The sequence below is a fragment of the Moschus berezovskii genome, chromosome 4 (genome assembly GCF_049115385.1).
Source record: "Moschus berezovskii isolate FMDL1 chromosome 4, NW_MosBer_1.0, whole genome shotgun sequence".
In the NCBI taxonomy this organism is placed as follows: domain Eukaryota; kingdom Metazoa; phylum Chordata; class Mammalia; order Artiodactyla; family Moschidae; genus Moschus; species Moschus berezovskii.
This window is the reverse complement of record NC_142463.1, coordinates 121,469,404-121,487,383: the sequence shown is the minus strand read 5'-3', so window position 1 is coordinate 121,487,383 and position 17,980 is coordinate 121,469,404. Positions and strand designations below refer to the sequence as shown.

The following is a 17,980-nucleotide window of genomic DNA, read 5'->3' as shown; positions in this document are numbered from 1 at the left end:
GCCAGCCGCGCTCCTCCCCGAGGCGACTTCTCCGCTCCTGCAGACGTTCCCGGCACCGGCCGACCGGCGGGCGGACCTCCCTGCGCGCCCCGCACGCCCGTGGCAGATCCCAGCGCCCCGAGCCTGGGAGCTGGCGGGACGCTCTCGGGATCGCTGGCTCTGCCGCTTCTCGGCCGGGGCAGGTGAGGGACGCAACGCTGCGGGTCTGGGCGCGGGCTCATAGTTCCGCGTGCCTGGGCTCGGCCCCGCGAGGAAAAATACTCACTCCTTTTATCTCTTACAGAAGGAGCTGCCTTCCCGCCGAGGCATCCCTAGGGCCCTGACTGGTGTAGGTTGGGGCGGAGTCGAACTCGGGGTGGGGAAACCTGGGGCCGGGGACCTGGTGAGGGGGTGGGGGACAGGGGCAGGAGAAACGCAGTTGGGGGGCGGAGGCCTAAGTACTTAACGCGTTGGCTTCGAATGAAATCAGATCAGTCCGAGTCGTTCGCTGTGACTGCTTTCTCTCCTCCTAGCCCACATTTCTCTTGGCTGAATTCTACCCTCGCAGCTCGTTCTGGTCACCCTGGACACTCCCTCCGTCCTTTCCCAAGAGTGCGGCGGCTTGCGTGTGCCGCGTCCTAAAGGGCTCAGACGCCCAAAGCGTCGTTTCCTCTCGTCTACAGGTCCTCCCCGCGCGGCCCGACAATGCTGGACGGCCTGAAGATGGAGGAGAACTTCCAAAGCGCCATCGAAACGTCGGCCTCCTTTTCGTCGCTGTTGGGTGAGTGTTCAGGCCGTGCGCCGCGGGCGCGCCGTCTTTCCTCCAGGCCCCAGCTCTGGCGTCCGGCTCGCTGGGACACAGCAGTGGGGGAGCTGGCGCCCCGCTTCGTGCACTCAGCTGAGCTCACTCTGTCAGCAACTGTGGGTCCTTCCCACCCTAAACCGACCAGCCGCCCCAGTCCTCTTGCGCCGGGCACCGAACTCCCCAGAGCCGCGAGGGGCGGGCGAGCTTGCTGGCGGGCGTTTGAATGGCAAGTGATTAAAAATACCCAAGGCTGGATTTTTAATCATAGAGCTGATCGACATCTCATAAATGCCGCCCTCTTTTCCGAGACTTAGGGATGAGCACACAAACCAGAGGTCCGGAGCACCCAAGTTCGAGACGGCTTCTTGCCTCCAACTCCAGCCCCAGCCTCAGCCTCCAGCACAGCCGAGAGGCTTTTCCGGGCGGGTGGGCAGCGCATCTTGGGGATTAGCCCGCGCGGCGGGGCCCTAGCCTCGCCTTTAATTAACTGGTGCCGGATCTCTCGTCTCGCGGGTCCGGCTGCCTCCTGGGTCTCCCCAGTGCCTTCGCAGTGACTACGGAGGAGCGGCGAACCCAGGGCCTCAACCCATACGCGGGTCAAACCGAACCGAAGCCAGGGATTCTCACTCCCACCTCGCCGCCCTCGATGCTTTTCAAGTTTGGTGAATGGGTGTTTTAATTTTTTTTAGTGGGGGAGCGGGATTTCGTTTTGACATTTAAACCTCTTGCCTCTTTCCCTAACTCGGAACAGCTAAAGCGGGGTGTAGGCGGAGGACGAGACAGTTCGGCTGGAGAAACCGGACTGAGGGAGGAAATCCTCTCCCCAGCCCGCCCCCCAGCTCCCCAGATGAAACGAAATCGCGTGCACCGCGTTCCCCTCTTTCAACCGCCTTTGCAGAAACTTCCCGACTCCATACAGCCTCGGAAGAGCCAGAGGGCCAGAGCTGGCCCGGACCTAGCGCAGGGCGCACTCGAACGTCTAGCACTTAGCAGGCATCGCGGCGAGTCCGGTGCGCCCTGCCCGCCTCAGGTCTGCTCTCTGCGCCCGGGGTCTCGGCCCTAGACGCCGAGACAGGGCAGAAAAAAATAGGAAATATTTTAAAGAGCTCGCTACTTCTAGCTCTGCCTGCCTGAATCCCAAGGTGACTGGCCCCGCTTCTGAGCCGATAGCTGTGTCTCCTAAAGGGAAAGGGGCCAAGTGTAGCAGGGAAACCGGGAAGCGTCAGGCCCTTTGGGACATCTCTCGCAAAAGTATTGTTACCGGGGGACAAAGCCTTCTCTGAATAGCTGTGAAACGTGCCGACAAAATGACAGAGGTGGCCGAGCATCCCACAACCCCCCCCAAAAAAAAAAAAATGTCCTCCCAACCCGCACCCGAAAACGAAAGGAACAAAACTGACGCACGTGCAAAGGTTAGGATTGAGAAGAGTCCTTTTCCCTCTGAGTCGGTTTGGGTTCGGTTTAGCCCTCTTTCGTGGCTGCTGAGCTCGCCTGATTCCAGGAATACTGGCCGGACACTGCAGTGTCTTGGAGTCCTGATTCTTTTTTCCCCTCACCCTCCTTCTCTCCGTTTTGATGTTTCTGCTGTGATTCATGGGGTCGCGGAGAGTCGGACACGACTGAGCGACTGAACTGAACTGAACTGAACTGAATAATGAAAAAACCCATTTGCAATTTGCGGGCCATCCAGCAGTTTGGGGCTAATTGGTTTGAACAATAACGTTTGCCTAGGGTGGGAATGGTATTTTCTTGCAGGCATGGGACTTTTTAGGAAGCAAAGAAAATGTATAAAGTTTTCCTCCAAATAAATAGAACAAAATTGCATTTTAGCAAAGGACAAAACCAAGCAACAACAGAAAAGAATTATTTTTACACACTCATAGTTTTAATCATAGACAATAGAGCATAGTGAATTATTTGATGATTGGCTGATTAACCTGGGAGCACAAGCTTATTTGTAGGCTGATTTTTACTTGAGGTGTGCAGGATTGTGCATACCTGGATAGGTTTGATAATTAAAGATAACTTATTGATTTCTCCCCCTCCCCTGGTAGAATTTAAAACCTTCCCACACAGTCCCGTTTATCAGAAACGCTATTTGTTTTGATTTTGTTGTGCTCTCCATATCTCGCTTGGATGTTTAGCAGGGGGCTTTCCAGGGTGGCGCCCGCGGGGGTAATCCGTGAGTGTGGAGTGATGGATCTGTAGAGGGTCCGGGCTGGGTTTGGGGGGGATGCTGGGCCAGCGCGGCTCATGGGTGGACGTCTGTTGCTGCTGTAGGCAGAGCGGTGAGCCCAAAGTCTGTCTGCGAGGGCTGTCAACGGGTCATCTCGGATAGGTTTCTGCTGCGGCTCAACGACAGCTTCTGGCATGAGCAGTGCGTGCAGTGTGCCTCCTGCAAAGAGCCCCTGGAGACCACCTGCTTCTACCGGGACAAGAAGCTCTACTGCAAGTACGACTACGAGAAGTAAGTGCCCGCGCCTCGGGTCGCGGCCCCCACACCGCCTCAGCGAGCGCGGGAGACCCCGTCCTTCTTTACCCCTCATCTGCTTCTGGAAGGTGCAAGATGCACCCGCGTGCCCAGAAACGAAGTGCCCATTCTCTTACATCCTGTAAGCTCCCCGGGGCGGCGGCGGACTGCGCCGACGCACGCAGTAGCGGCTGGGGCCCCACAGAAGCGCCAAGGGATGGCTTTCTCTAGGGTCTGCTCGTCCAGTTCTCTGGACCTGGCCGTTCCCCCGGGGACACGCCATTGTGGACACTCCTATCTCATCCCATCGGCCTTGTTTCTCCCTTCCCCGTCTCACTGGGGTGCCCTGGGGGTGGGGGTGGGGTGGGGGCGGAGCTGCCAGCGGCCCACCTCTGCTCTCCGCTCCCTCTCCACCTTACCCACCTGTTTGTGCCACCCAGACGGTTATGCGCAGCGCAGAGCTGAGGCTGTCTCGATCCCACAGCTTGGATCCCCTGTGTGCCTTCTTTCCTTGACTTTGCCCACTGGGGTCCCCGACAGATTGAGCTTCAGGCACAGCGCTGTTGCTCCTTGAACTGCGAGGCAACGCAAACCCCGCTGGCTTTTTCACTCCCTGTATTCTCCCTACCCCTTACACAGTTTTTTCCAAAACCTTTGGGCCACACGGGCATCTAGACCACATCTTCCACCCTCCGCCACCTCCCTAATTCCTGTCTGGGGGTGCGTTTCTGCCGCTAGGCAGGTTCGACTTGTACCCATCTTACCCGGTCGACATGAGCGTTCTGGTGTGTGATGAGGAGAGTTAGGAGCTAGGTATTTAGGGAAGTGGACTATTTCAGTTCTAGATCTCCATAATGTCTAAAGCCTGGAGGACACTGGGGAATGGGAGGTTGAAGGATTTGCTGGTTCCGGCCAGGCCCCCGGGAGTTGCTTAGTAAAGCTAAGCAGAGGGTGGGGTGGGGAGGCACTGCTTTTCCGGGTCAAAAATGGCTAAATAATGGGGACACTGACTTCACAGACACGTGGAGGGTATTGAAGCAAAGAAAAATGGCTGAAACGGAGGTCTCTGTTTTTGTACTCCGGACTTGTATAAGTGACGGAATGCCCTGGGGGCATGCGCGCAGGACAATTAGGCATTTGTCACTGGTGAATAAAAGGGACAGCAGTATATGAAGAAAATCAAGGGAGGTTTAGTGTTCATGAAAAACAGTTCTATGATGTTATTAAAAACACACCATGAAATGAGGTGTGCGGGGCGGGGAAGCTCAGAGGGAGAACAGAAATTTCTTCTTTTTTTTGCCTGGCCTCTGAGGTTTACTGCAAACTGACAAAGTCATCAGATCAGTGACCACACACAGAAATTCTTTCTGCTACTAACCCTCCTTTGATACAGTATTCCTGCATTTTACCCCTATGTGGATAGAGTACCGGACATTTTGCTTTGTTTTGAAAAGATAACTACGTTTTTCAGCACACAAAAAACAGAGTTTGACTTTGAAAGAGTTGAGCAGTACAGAATTAAGGAGAGAAGTGCATCACCATTACCCAAAGTTGTAACTATTTTGTACATTTTTTAAAAAGATGTGCCTGTATCTGTTCTTGATTGTTCATTGCCCTAGTGTCTGAGTGAAAAGTGTGATTTTTAGGTAATTAAGCAAATTTTGCACACACAACTTAAAGTACCACCTTTGGATAAAGCTTCTGCTCACTTTTTCCCCCTGTTGCCGTCTGAAAGTTTTGGGATTGCGTAGACCCAATCTTTATCTTGTGCTTATAGATTACTGAAATGTCCACATCCTTCAGGCACAACACCAGCAAATTCAAAAGTATGAGAGCTTAGGAAAGGATTTGGGTGGTGAATTTCTATTCTGTTTGTGAAAAAAAAAATCACGAATCAAAGAAGGCTTATGGGTCAACACAGCTGCCTGGCCAGTCAAATCTTCTTTAAGGAAGTCAGGCTGTGTCAAGAGGAGAAGAAACAGTTGTTGTAAAGTACTTAACACAGCAATGTCCCTTCACTGCAGCCTCTCAGATTTGGCGCGGTTTGGGGCTTATTAGCCCACTAGGGTCAGTTCTCCCCGCACAAAGCTATTTCTGCAAAGGGAAAATTACAGGGATCAACTTGCCAGCTGTTGGCCAGAACCACGAAGATTTTACAGAGTAGTGTGAGCTACATTGTTCAGAGAGGTGTTGATGTTGCCATGAGGGTTTTTAATTTTGATTCTAACACGGGTATCCAAAATGGAGTTGCTTAACTCTTTCGCTCACCATCAGCACTTGTGTGTGCCCAGTGCCGCCATTGTCTTTTGGGTTAACTTTATTATGGTTTTTCTCCGCTGTCCCCATCCACACCCATTCTTCTTTCCACCGAACTGGGCTGTAGTCTATTTGGTCATCTTAATGGCATTAGTCTTCGTGATAGTTGCTGTAAAATGGGAAGGGTGGGGGTGTGTGTTTGTTTTAAAATTAGGCTCAAGACGTTTTCCGTTATTCAGCAAGCTCTTTGAGCTTCTGCAGGCAAGGAACTAGACTTGGTGATGGGAAAATATTAAGAAAATGTCTCAAAGCCTGCCTTCAGGAGGCTTATAGCCTATATCATACTAGCTATTGAGTATTTGTTGTAAACCTCTACTTAGACCATAGGACTAACTATTGAATAGAAGTTGTCTGGAAGAAATTTATCCTCTGTGGGATGCAATTTAATGTTAGATAATAGTCATAAAACAGAGAGCACATTTCCTCTTTAACAAATGCATTTATAAAGATGGTTTTTGCCTTTTTCCTTCAGATCTTTTTAAAAATTTGAGACCCAGTCAAGGCAAATGGAGAGGAAATAAAGATAGAAGTTAAAGCTGTAGGACAACACTGGTGGTGAATTATGGAACAATTCATAGAAATGAACATTCAGGCAGTGCCCTTGTCTCCAGAATAAGTGGAGTTCAAATGCTATTTTTACACATAAAAAAAAAAACCATGTAGCTATTGTGCAGTCTTCAGTGAAGTTCATAAACATATTAACACAGTGGCCTTATCATATTTATGTTAGCCATTTGTATGTGCTTTTCTGGCTGTTGGGCACTTTTGCATTTGAATTATGAACTGCCTGTTCATGGTGTCAGACAGCCAGTTAAAAAGTGAAAATTCTACTCCATCAACTAGTTGTTACACCTTCTTGATGTCAAACACCATATTTGTCTAATTTTAAAAAATTGAATTGACAGTAGCATTTTAGACGTACAGCCATCTATTTGAGGACTTCAGGACATTTTGTTAAATATTTGTCTCATACGTTATGACACTCTAAGGAATAATTTATCTTCTCAGCATCCAAAACAAATAAGCATTTAAAGCTGGAGTGTAGAGAACTGATTTATGAATATCCAAAGATGAAGAACTGGGGGTGACCTTTACTGTTCATGACATGCCATCAGAGAAAAATAGCTAGTTCGGTGGGATGATACATGCACAGAGTTGCTGAAGGAGCATCATGTCACATAAAACTCAGGATGCTATAGGTGTGGATGCTTAAACGTTGCACTCAACTGTCTTTGACATTCTTGAAAGTTAGCAAATAACCAAAGTGTTTTTCAGCTTGGGGAAACTTCTACTTGTATATCGATTATTCCCTATTTAACCGAGTCCTCTAGGATCTGGTTAGTTTGGAGTTTTCCCTGAATGTGTTCCAGACAAATACTGTAGCTGGACTTAAGTTGGAGACAGAAGAGGCTGCTGATTAACGGGAATGTGGTGATACAATAGATAATTAAGGATTCTGGAAGAGATCCCACATTTAAATCAAGTTTATATTGTTTCTTTCTTGTGCCTGGCGGCTCTGTGTGTCAGGCAGGGCCGTCTCCCCTCACATATGAAGTTTATCATCATCCCTTAGATTGTTCTGGACATCCTAGGAGCAGTGTGGGATAGTATTGCTGTCATCAGGGCTCCTCTTATAACATCATAACTCCCCACATGTCAGCAGATCGCAGGTCTTGGGAAACCTTCTCTCAGAGGGCCAGTCCATGTTTCCCCCCTTTCTTATGGAGCAGACCAATTTTTCTGAAGAAAGGGACTCCAATGAAGCCAATTGCATATCCCTCATTAGAACTTTCTCTGTATCTTTCTTTCGACCTGCTGATTGGCAGCCCCAAGGAGAAAATGGCTGAGGTAATAATGATCTCTATTAGGATCAGTAATGGGCTAATACTGCATTTTATCAAGGTAGTGTAGGAGCTGTGTAGGGAGGAGAGTTAGTTTGGTTTTATTACTGTGACATTACTTGGAGATCAAAATTGGGCATCAGTTCCTCATAAAAGGAGCCTACAGATGAAATTACAGAGGCAGTTGTTAGATTTTTACTTTATCTTCTGTTGGCCCCGCGCCTGGTAAAATTTAGGAATATAAAAATCAAACACAGCTAGGTATTAAATTGATGTGTGCATTAAATTGCAGGGGCTCTTAGCTTGGGATAAGCATCGTCCATGGGCTGTGACTGTGTTTCTGCAGGCTGACTTAGCTCTTTTTTTATTTAAAGGGTGATTGGAAACAGTCTTTGTTTAGAGGTGTTTTCTCTTTTTATATGAATTGGTCCCTAGGTAGGATTTTCTGAATCTCAGACTTTAAATGTTGAAATAAAATTAGAGAGTAGGAGTAGATATTAATAGTATTCTGGGGATTAGATATGAACATTTCCTTTCAGAGTAGGCTTGTGGGATTCTTTTTATCCTTAACGTAAATTGATCACATTAAAAAAAGTTATTTATTTAACCCAGTTTTGCATACTATAGAGTTCTGGGATGTTGTCATCCACCCAGCTAAGGAGTTGGTTTTGCTGTTCAGATTTCAGTGACAAGAGCTTTTCTGATAATTCATTGTTTGTGTTGCTTTTTAGTTTCATTTTTCTTATTTACAGCTTTTGTGTGACCCAAAACACTGTTACTAATTTTGGAGAGCCCTCTTCATTGTTGCTTTTATTTCTGGGAGGACTTTTTGAAGTTAATGAGTTACTGTTTCTCTAATGAGAACAATTCCCTTCGTTAACTTATCAGCTAATTATTTTTTATGGTCAAAGAAATTATTTGGGGTCTAATATTCAGAAATGAGAAAAGAATTTAAAATAGTCATTATATTCCTAAGAATTTATTAAAGCATCGTGGGGTAAATTCATATACAAGTTGTCATTGTTGTGTTATATCAAGTTTAAAATAACCCATATTAAGTTGATTGTTAAGTATATTGTGCAATACTGGGAAATGGACTATGGTTGATTAAGTACAATCACAGCCACCATAGAAAGATTTAAAAATAATTTGAGTTAACTGTGAAATCTTAGCTGTACTTAAATGCTTTGAAATTTTTTTTTTTTTTTACATCTTTCTAACATGGAAAATTAAATGCCCACCTCTTCAGATGAGAGTGCTTGGTAAACCACTTGCAGGGTGGGATAAGGAAGATTAGGGACTGTATGGGGTGATGAGTGCCTCCCCCACCCCGCAAAGAAGCAGAAAGTTTCCTATATGGGATAGTCCTGTCCTATTTCCAGCATAACCTGAGGCTTCCCCCTGGGCATGAATGCCCTATATGTTTTTCTGAAAGTTTCTTAGCAATTATAGAACAGTGTTGCTCGCAGTCTTTTCAGATTCCATTTGGGGAGGTTGGTAATTTTAGGAGCCAGATGTAGAAAGGTACTGGAGGAAAGAGGCCCTTTCCCCCTTGGTGCTTGTTTCTGAAACTGACAGAGAAGCTTTGTGTGCCTTGTGATTTACATTTTTCCCCTTCATCTCCTGGACGACTAGCGTGATGTGGGACAGTTTAGCCAATTCATCACAATTAGAATTAGTTGTGTTATCGTTAACCAATGTCAGCTGCAGCTTTGTGTCTCTTTGTCATATATTAAATGAAACCTAGCCAACTGTCTTGCTGAAATGAAGTGAACACCTTCCAAATGTCAAATTGTTATTTTAGTCAAGCACAATTATCTGTCTCTATATTTTTAACCAAGTTGAAATTAATAAAATTGCTGTGGCCCTGGCATTAATTAGCAGGAGGATTAGAGCTATATCAGCTAAAAAGGAGGTGTAAACACTGTAATCTTACTGCATGTTTGTTTTCACACTACTGAAAATAAATAAAATGAGACTTAGGATAGGGATTAAGTTTCTTTTGGCATTAGACAGCAGATGCAATTGGAATGCAGCAGAAACACTGAAGTATTAGTGAAGACGTTATGGGAGGAATAAAACTGTGGCTCAGCGTTGGTTTCCTACCTTCTGGGTATACATGGTCCCATTGCAAATAGCCCCATCTGGGTAGTTAAAAGAGGATTTTAAGAAACTACTTCCATGCTATACTTTTCAGTGGTGAGCAAGGCAGCCAGATTATCTGCAGGGCTTGTCACCTGGCTGCCATGCTCGGATTAGCTAGAATTTAATGAAGCCCTTGCCAGATCCCCCATTATTGCACCATAATGTCATAACAACTAAAAATACAAAGTGGACTGTGCTTTTCCTAGTCCTTAACTGAAGTCACATGAAAGAGTTTGGTCTCTTCTAGCCTTTCAAGATTCCAGTTGGGGGATCCTATTTTTGGAGGACAGTAAATATGTCTGGCTTTTCTGACTCTTTAGGCCTCCAGTGGCTTTCCACCCTGTTAGATTTGTGTTTTATCATCATTACCCTGTAATGGACAAGCCCTGGTTAGATATCTGGCCACTATGGGTTGGAAACATTTTCTGATGGGCCAGTTAAACTCTTCATATTTTTTTAAAAAACATACGTTTGTCATTCAGCACATGGAAGAGCACGTGGACTGGACCATGACTTCACATCTAGCTGCATCCCATTCTGCCTCCCCTTCACTCCCCTATGTCCTGTGGCATTCTACTAACTTGGCTCTTGAAGGCACGTGAGAACTCTTAAATATCGTCTCATCATTGCCCCATTTTCCCGCCAGGCCAGCCTGTCCTTATGCATGTGTGTGTGCTAGGTCGCTCAGTCGTGTCTGACTCTTTGTGACCCTGTGGATTGTAGCCTGCCAGGTGCCGCTGTCCATGGGATTCTCAAGACCACAATACTGGAGTGGGTTGCCACGCCCTCCTCCAGGGGAGCTTCCTGATCCAGGGATCAAACCCACGTCTCTTATATCTCCTGCATTGGCAGGCAGGTTCTTCACCACTAGTGCCACCTGGGAGTCCTCTTTTAAATTTTTCTCACTTGGAGGAAACGACTTTGTCTTTTAGATGCACACGATAATGGTCCATCCAGTTATGGAACAGAATTCAGCTACAATGGCTGGTGAGGGATGTTATGCCCAGGTTTGCGTGGTCTCATGACCACACTGTGTGGGTGACCAGTTGGGGCCCCTGAGCATCTTTCTGAGTGTGCCTGGCACTTTCATGGGTGCTGCGTTCTGTTTTTCGGTGGGTCAGAGAAGTGCCTGAGTCTGGTGTTGTCAGCAATAAACCAGGACGAGGAGTCGTCTGGTGGGCAGCATGGCTGGCGTTCTGACACCGCGCCTTCACGCTCAGCTGTTCTGGCTGCTTCTCAGGTTGCCACACTCGGCCACCTGGAAAGAATCGTCTTGTATCTCCCGAGTCCCAGGTTCTGCTGCTGCGGTGAGAAGGGGTCTTTAGAGCGGCCTCCTCCCATCATCCCTTTCAGCTATACCGTAGCCACTCCCTGACTCACAATGCTTTTGCCTCCTCCCTCTCCAGCCTCAGCAACCTTTAAAAGGATTTTTCAAAACAAAACAAAACAGAACACCCCCTCCTGAACTCCAGATTAGCCTCTTAAGCTCATTAAAGTTCCTTTAAATACCAAAATGTTGGGCTCCTGGGGACTATCCCCCCAAACCATATTTTCATTCTTAACATTGTTGTCATTCACTGTGCAGCAGATTAAGGCCAGCTCCCTCTGGGCTCAGAAGTGGTTCCCCCTGTCTCTGCAGGAGCGTCCAAATATGTCTTTGTTTGAGGACTGAACCTGAGTGGAAGCTGATGCCAGCTTGGCTGGGGGCCCCCAGCTCCAGGGTGGAGAGGAGGTTGATGTCCTTGCGGATAGGCTGGGGCCCAGAAAAGGGAATGGGCAGGTGAGCGGTCAGGTGTGGCTACAGTTTTGGGGAGCTTGGTAGTCATGGGGCCCTCTCCCGGTTGCTGGGGAGAACCAGGAATAGGCGAAATTTAGAGGCCTGTCCTTGCCCTCGAGGGTCAGGGTGGCTTTGGGGTCTCTTTATTGGGACCCAGCAAAGGCACTGGGGCCCGGGCTCTTTTCATCGCCCAGGCTTTGCTGGCCGCCACTGTTCAGAGGCGGGCTTTCACAGCCACACCTGCCTTTGGCCTGCTGCTTGCTCCTGTCTTTATTCCAACCCCCTTTCCAAAGGGCCTCCCTAATCATTCTTCCCCTCTCTGTCATTTCAGACTGCCTTCCCTAAAGCTGGCTCTTGGGGAGAGCTTTCTGGTTTTGACAGTGGAACAAATCCCTTTTAACATAGCCATCGAGAGTCTTCTCCCCTGCTGCTGGCCCCTCACCCCTCTCGCCCCGCCCCGCCTCACACTGTGGCAGGGACCCCGATGTACACGCTTCCCTGTGCCTGCGTGGCGGCAGCCTGCCATCTTCACTGGGGTAATGTCGTCGCAGTGCCTCCTCGCTGGCACCATGAAGCCGATTTCGGAGATCTAAAGGGGAAGAGCATCCCAGGAGTCCCTTCCCTGCATGTGTTTGGCTGGAGTGTTGCTTGGTCTCTGCACCTACCTTTCTCCTGCGGATCTGTGTAACTGGAAGCCCCAGATTCAACCACAGCACTGGTTTTCCAACCCCATTTTCAGGACCTCAGCTTTCAGCTCAGCCTTTCATTCTTGCTTATCGTATATGCTGAACCCATCTTAGGGCCTTTTAATTTTCAAATTATGCTGTATTCAGGTTAGAGCCTACTCTCCACTAGCTGTCAAAATGGAGAGGATATTATGAAATATCACATTGGGATATACATGATAATGTGTACCTTCCAAACATACTTTTTAACTGGAAGGGTGTTTGCTCAAAGGAATAACTATCTTACGGTAGAACTTTAGGCCCTAGAATGGGATCAGTAGATAATTTTGGGCAGAATGCAAGCATCACTTTGTCAGATGCTTTCCTTTTTGTATGTGAGGGCAGCTGTGATTCCACACCCACTCCTTTTCTTCTGGGTTTTATTTTCTTTTTGTTCTGTTATTGGTTGGGATCTTTGATTTTAGAAGTCCATGTCCATAGATGGAAGAGGATTGGACAGGTGACTATGAATGGTTTGGTTACTCCACAGCTCTCTCCATTACTGGAAAAATAATTTGAAACACATGTCCTACTGTCAAGTGATATCCAAGCCACAATTTCCTCATCCATACAAAGGAATAGAATAATAACAACTTCATAGAGTTGTTGTGAAAATTAAAAAAGATAATGAACTTCAAAAATCTCTTGGTGAAATGTGGAGAACTATATATGCTTGGGTATTATTATTGTTGGTTTTTTAATGTGAGTAAAAGAATACATATTCTTAGGAGCTGTGTATAATAACTTAACACAGTCTAGTGGTTAAGAGCATAAACTCTGGAGCCAGAGTGTCTGGGACCAAATTCTTGCTTTCCTGCTCACTAGCTGTGTTACCTTGGACGGAGGTCATGCTTTCTCTGTGCCTGTTTTCTCTCTCTAAAATGGGGATAAGTACCAGCCTCACAAATTTACAGTTATAAGATAAATCAGCCCTAGAGACATAAACCATAATATAGTAAATATAACAAACACTGCTATATGTTGTATATGAACATTGTTAAGAGAGTAAATCTTAAGAGTATTTGTCACAAGAAAAGCTATTTTTCCTATTTAAAAAAAATTTTGTATCCATATGAGATGATGAATATTCACTACGTTTATTGTGGTAATTGTTTTCTGATGTGTTTAAGTCAGGTCATTATGTTATACACCTTAAACTTTTGCATTGCATGCCTGTATGCGTGCTAAGTCACTTCAGTCGTGTGTCTGACTCTTTGCAACCTTATGGACTGTAGCCCACCAGGTTTCTCTGTCCATAGGATTCTCCAGGCAAGAATATTGGAGTGGGTTTCCATGCCCCCCTCCAAGGGATCTTCCCCACCCAGGGATTAAAGCTTCATCTTTATAGCATATTCAGTGCTATATGTCAATTATAATTCAATAAAATGGAAATAAAAAATTGTACTGACCTCATAAGGTCATTTTGTGTTAATGTTTATAAAGCAGATTAATGATTGTCTCATAGAAAACGCCATAAAAAGATATGTTGGGAGAAATGTATCTTTTTCAATTTTCAGAGAACCTTCACAGATATTACCTTTATCAGACTTTACAGCAATTAAAAAAGGTAGATATGGAGAGGCTCCTCCCACCACCCTGCATTTTGTAGATGAGGAAATTGAGGTTCTGTGAGGTTAAGATCTTGCCCAGGGACATGCTGTTGGTAAAGAGAGAAGCTAGGATGCTCTCCACAGCCTCTGACTTCAGGTTCAGTGACCTTTCCACTAAATCACACCATCTGCTCCTTGAATTCTGGTGTTCACACCCCTGTGAGATCACAATTCTCAGTATGTCCTATTGAACCAGCTCTTGGAAAACAAGTCCCCACCTGCTAGATACTTGAGCTTTCCAGCAGCTTTCCGACGGTCAGCTGTTTATACATTCTGTGGTTCTAAAGGAAGTCTTTTTGGATTTGGGGAATGCCTCTGTGTGTGTGTGTGTGTGAAAGCTGCTAGTGTACACTCGTCATTCGTATTTATCAAACTCTTCTGCCAAAGCAAAGCCATCCTGCCCATCCCTCCTCTCCCATCCCATCCCATCTGCATTGGTCTCCACTGACTCGCTAGCATTGCTGTTCTTCCACACGGGAAGAATGACGCAGAGGGAGACACACATGCCTTATCCTCCTCTCTAGCTCACAGAGTTTGCTCTTGGTGACTTTTGTTCTGGGAGCCTGTCTGCACATTTGGCAGCAGAACTGTTAACCATCAGATCTGGAGCCTTCCAGACATACTTCCACTGGGACCAGCCAGCAGCTGTCCATCCATTCCTCAGATAACACTTTCCAAGTTTTCTTCTGAACTGTTGTATTTTCAAACAAGCCCCAGCCTCAACTAGGAAAAAGCCACTGTGCCTCCGTGTGAGGCTGATTTCCAGAACTGTTCACTCCCTCTTGTTTATCACTTGGCCTGGCTGGATCAAAGAAGGGATCATGGAACCTTGGGTTTTGAGGAAATTAAGTATTCCTGGATTGTATTATTTCTCTCACCACTGTTGACACTTGGTTCTCTTAAAGATAGTTCCAGTCAATTTTATAGAGATGACATGTATGTCTGAATTTAATCTGTGTAAACTGGTGGTTAATGAAACTAGAGATTTCGGGTAATGTGCCACCAGTTGGAATGCACTTCACTTAGTTGTATGTGGATTTCTCAAATTTAGAATAAAATGGAATCTTATAAACAGTTGGTTCATTAATTAAATTACTCATTCATCCCTTTAATCATCAGACAGACTTATTAAACTCTTGTATGTGCCAGATATGTAAAAATGAATAAAACAAGGCACTGATGTATTAACAATCTAGCAGAGACTGCTTAGAGATATGAATTAACAGAGACTCGAAAGAAGAGTAAACTTGTTTTATGAAAGGCATGGCCAGTGAGACTGAGTACCAGCTTACGTAAATCCCTTGGTTCTATATTACTGTTCATTATCTTTATAGTACCTATCATAATTTGAAATACATATTTATTTGTTGGTTTACTGTTGTTTGTATTACTGAGCCATAAGCTCAGTAATGAGGGCAGGGACCTTCTTTTTGTTTTGTTTTTTAACTCCTGTATCTCCAGCATCTTACATGGTTCACTTTCATGCATTGGAGAAGGAAATGGCAACCCACTCCAGTGTTCTTGCCTGGAGAATCCCAGGGACGGGGGAGCCTGGTGGGTTCCCGTCTATGGGGTCGCACAGAGTCGGACACGACTGAAGTGACTTAGCAGCAGCAGCAGCAGACAAATCTGCTTTGGTTAAGTGGATAAATGAATCAATTTATGGCTTGTTTGGGATTGTTGGAAAGGCTTCATGGAAGAGGTGATATGTTAAGTAGCTCTTGAAGGGTGAATGGAAATGTGAACCATTTAGGTGGAGATGTCCAGGAGGCAATTGCGAAAGAAGATCTAGAAATTAGCCTGGACAAACAGCTTTAGGAAACATTATCAAATAAATGTGAGAAGTGCCCACGGGGATACTACACGGAGTGGGAAGGGGCCCAGGGTGTAACTTTGGGGGCTACTGGCATTCTCGGAGCCCTGGAGGAGGCTGTGATGAAATGGCATGGATACAGGAGAAAACACCAGAGTGAGTGGGCTTCTGGAGGACAGAGCAGAGGCGGGGGATTGTAAAGTAGGGCCACTTATTTGCTCTTGGAACTGGCAGTTAGCCATTGGTAAGTTATCAAGAGTAGCTCTGTCAGAAGCTTGGAGGGAGCAGGACAGCATTTTAGTGGGTTTTACAATAAGAAGAAGGAAGTAGAGGGAGTGATGGCCAACTCTTTGAGGAAGATGGGGTAATCTTGAGGCTACATGATGGCTAAGGTGAGTTTCTCCAGGGAAAGGAGGAGGTTGAGGATCCAGGAGAGAGAGGGGCCTCCAGCTGATAGAAGAGAAGCGTGGGGGCAGGGGCAGGGATACTCCCAGAGCACGTGTTGAACCCCTGCTTTGGTCTTTTCCAGTCATTCGTTTCCTTTGCCCTTTTGTGCGTTTCTCTCTGGATTGGTCAGAACTGATCGCCACAGAACAGAGGCCAGCAGAAGATGGCTCTGCTCCCCATGGCTTCTCAGGGTATCTCATCAGCTGGCCACTGCTGCCTCCCCATAGCTTCTTTTCCAGGTCACCCTGGTTCAGGGGCCTAGGGGTAGCAGCGGGGTGGGGGAATGGGGCTCCAGCTCGAGTCCTGCTTCTGACCCCAGTTGTCGTAGTGTGAATCTCAGTCGTCCAGCTTCTTGTTTCTGCTCCCCATCCATGCAGATCTCTGTTTGGTTACAGGTGCACAGGGGGTGTCTGATTCCCCCAGACAGGTGTGTGTGTCTCCCCAGGAAAGGAATGAGTCAGTTGTGCTTGGCAGCTAGACCAGTCCACACCCCTGCCCACGAAAGGGCTTTTGCTTCTTGTGATTCTCAGGAGAGAGAGGGAGTCCTGTATGGGGACGTTGTCCTCCTCATTGAACATGCCACGGTGGCCCGGTCCCCTGACCCACTGTCATTCTCTCTTACAGTCTTATTCGCATGGTCGATTCGTGTGTTAGCTTCCCCAGATTGGAGGCCAGACTGGCCTAGGAGATAGCAGTGGGTGCTTGGAATCCTGGTGCTATAGTCCCTCCTTTGCCCCTGTTTGTCTGGGTGGGCCTGGGCAGATCATTTCACCATTTTGAGATTTTCCCATTGACCTCAGCACCTTTACCTCTCGAGCTCTCTGAGTTGTGGAGCATGATCACAAATCGCCTGATGTATGGCACAGGTGAGCAGGAATGTTTTTGACAAGAAGTTCTAAGACCAGGGTGTGATTAAGTGGGAATCATTCCTTAGGACTGTTGAAACCTATGTGACCCTAGAAGAGAAAAGGTGACAGGGTCATAAGGGGCCAGACCTCTTAGAAGGGAATTAAATAAAATTGGTGCTGTCAAGGAGGCTGAATGTTTTCCAGTGGCTTTGCCTCTGTGGCTAGTAAATTCAGTGGGGAATATATCAGTGATGGCTTATGTGTTATCACAGACGGCCAAAAGATTCATGGGATGAATTTTTCTACTTGTCAACTCGTTGAAAGAGCTCAGTAGTGCTAGGAAGGAGAATTGGGTGGAGAACTGTAATACAAATTGCAGTACTTGATGATGTATTGTTTTTCAGTTTTCCTGTTGATAGTGAAAGGGCAAGTGCCAAATGGAATGTACTCTTTTAAATGGCAACATGGACACAGTGGGATTGTTGGAAAGCCATTAGTAGGCAAACCTAGTTAATATCAGCTCAGGTAAATACTCTTCATCAGTGGTCTCTTTCCCCCAACTCAATTATTAAACGATTAAAAGACTTCCCCAATGAGCTCCTTTAAAAATTTAATGATGTACGGTATTGTAGAGGTTGAACTGTTTCAATGAAGTGATTTCAGCTTCACTCTGACATTGCTGGTTAATCAGAGAGGAAAGAAGGTTCTGAAGCTCGTATTACCTGTCATGTGGTAAGACCAGCCATCAGTAAAGTCTCATGCCATGGAATCCAGGGAGCTCACACTCCTGACTTTTTACCAGATTGAGCTAATTCTGGGGGCAAGATGGAGGGAGATGTCCTGCCTGTGGCCCTCCAGCCATTGTGGCTTCCATCCAGATAGCGCTTACTCTTTCTTAGAATTAAACAGTGTTTTTAGGAGAAGCTGATGGAGACATTTGCACCCGGGGCCTTGGTTTGATGCTGCAATTGTGCTGAAGGTGGTCAGCTGGTCCTCCATGGTCACCTGTGGCCTTCTTGAACATGAAGCATGTGTTTTGAGTTGCTCTTTCTTGGGGTTGTAATGCAAACACACACAGACCATATTCTGTCCCTTTGTGTAACTAAGGATGTATATAAGTGGGATCGCTGGACAGGGTCAGAGGTGTGACTTGTGGCCAGATAACTGCATCGTGTCTCTTGATTTCCATGGAGACCTAACCTGT

At 46.5% G+C, this 17,980-nt stretch overlaps 1 protein-coding gene across 2 annotated transcripts in view; it reads left to right on the top strand.

Annotated features, from left to right (window-relative positions):
* The first annotated feature begins 684 nt into the window (after positions 1 to 684).
* LMX1A (LIM homeobox transcription factor 1 alpha) overlaps positions 685 to 17,980 on the top strand; it is a 169,384-nt gene continuing 152,088 nt past the window's right edge. The window contains exons 1-2 of one of the 2 annotated variants that reach the window (XM_055402883.2): positions 685 to 760; positions 3,065 to 3,251. In XM_055402883.2, coding sequence (XP_055258858.1) covers positions 685 to 760; positions 3,065 to 3,251 — 263 coding nt within the window. Of the gene's footprint in view, positions 761 to 1,430; positions 1,447 to 3,064; positions 3,252 to 17,980 lie in introns of those variants that run through there. The other variant, XM_088834972.1, reaches the window with a different exon arrangement.